Source organism: Etheostoma spectabile, unplaced genomic scaffold (assembly GCF_008692095.1).
Source record: "Etheostoma spectabile isolate EspeVRDwgs_2016 unplaced genomic scaffold, UIUC_Espe_1.0 scaffold383, whole genome shotgun sequence".
Taxonomy (NCBI): domain Eukaryota; kingdom Metazoa; phylum Chordata; class Actinopteri; order Perciformes; family Percidae; genus Etheostoma; species Etheostoma spectabile.
The window spans coordinates 145,494-146,010 of NW_022605597.1; the positions used below are offsets into that span (position 1 = coordinate 145,494).

At 50.1% G+C, this 517-nt stretch overlaps 1 protein-coding gene across 1 annotated transcript in view; it reads right to left on the reverse strand.

Moving 5' to 3' along the window:
- Positions 1 to 517, reverse strand: part of dus2 (dihydrouridine synthase 2) — a 42,493-nt gene that overhangs the window by 32,169 nt on the left and 9,807 nt on the right. Inside the window, exon 2 of the mRNA XM_032511544.1 lies at positions 261 to 398. Coding sequence (XP_032367435.1) covers positions 261 to 380 — 120 coding nt within the window. The 5' untranslated portion in view covers positions 381 to 398. The remainder of the gene's footprint in view (positions 1 to 260; positions 399 to 517) is intronic.

Consider the following 517-nt stretch of genomic DNA (forward strand, 5'->3'; position numbering starts at 1 on the left):
ACGAAGACAACACGAAGACAACACGAGGACAATATGAGGATAACATGAGGATAACATGAGGGCAACATGAGGGCAACATGAAGACAACATGATGACAACACGAAGACAACACGAGGACAATATGAGGATAACATGAGGATAACATGAAGACAACATGATGGATAAAAACAACAATAATCTCTGAGCCGATTACTTGTACAGCAAAATTTGGAAATGCTGATGCTCTCATTTAAAAACACTGACACCGTTGAGAGACCCACCTCACAGTAGACCACATCGGCTCCGTAGTCCAGCGCCAGCAGCCTCATGGGCAGAGTCCCGACCCGGACCATCGGCGCCAGGGCGGTGATGTTGCTGAAGCTCAGCCTGCCTGCTGCCATGGTGACGGCTCAGTCGTCCTGGTAACAACACCGAGGAGGCAACAGTCACATCGACACGTATCTGCAAAAACAGGGTTGGGACTTCAACCCTCTCGGGTCCCTCGGGTCAAACTGACCCGGGACGTATTTGGGGTTTT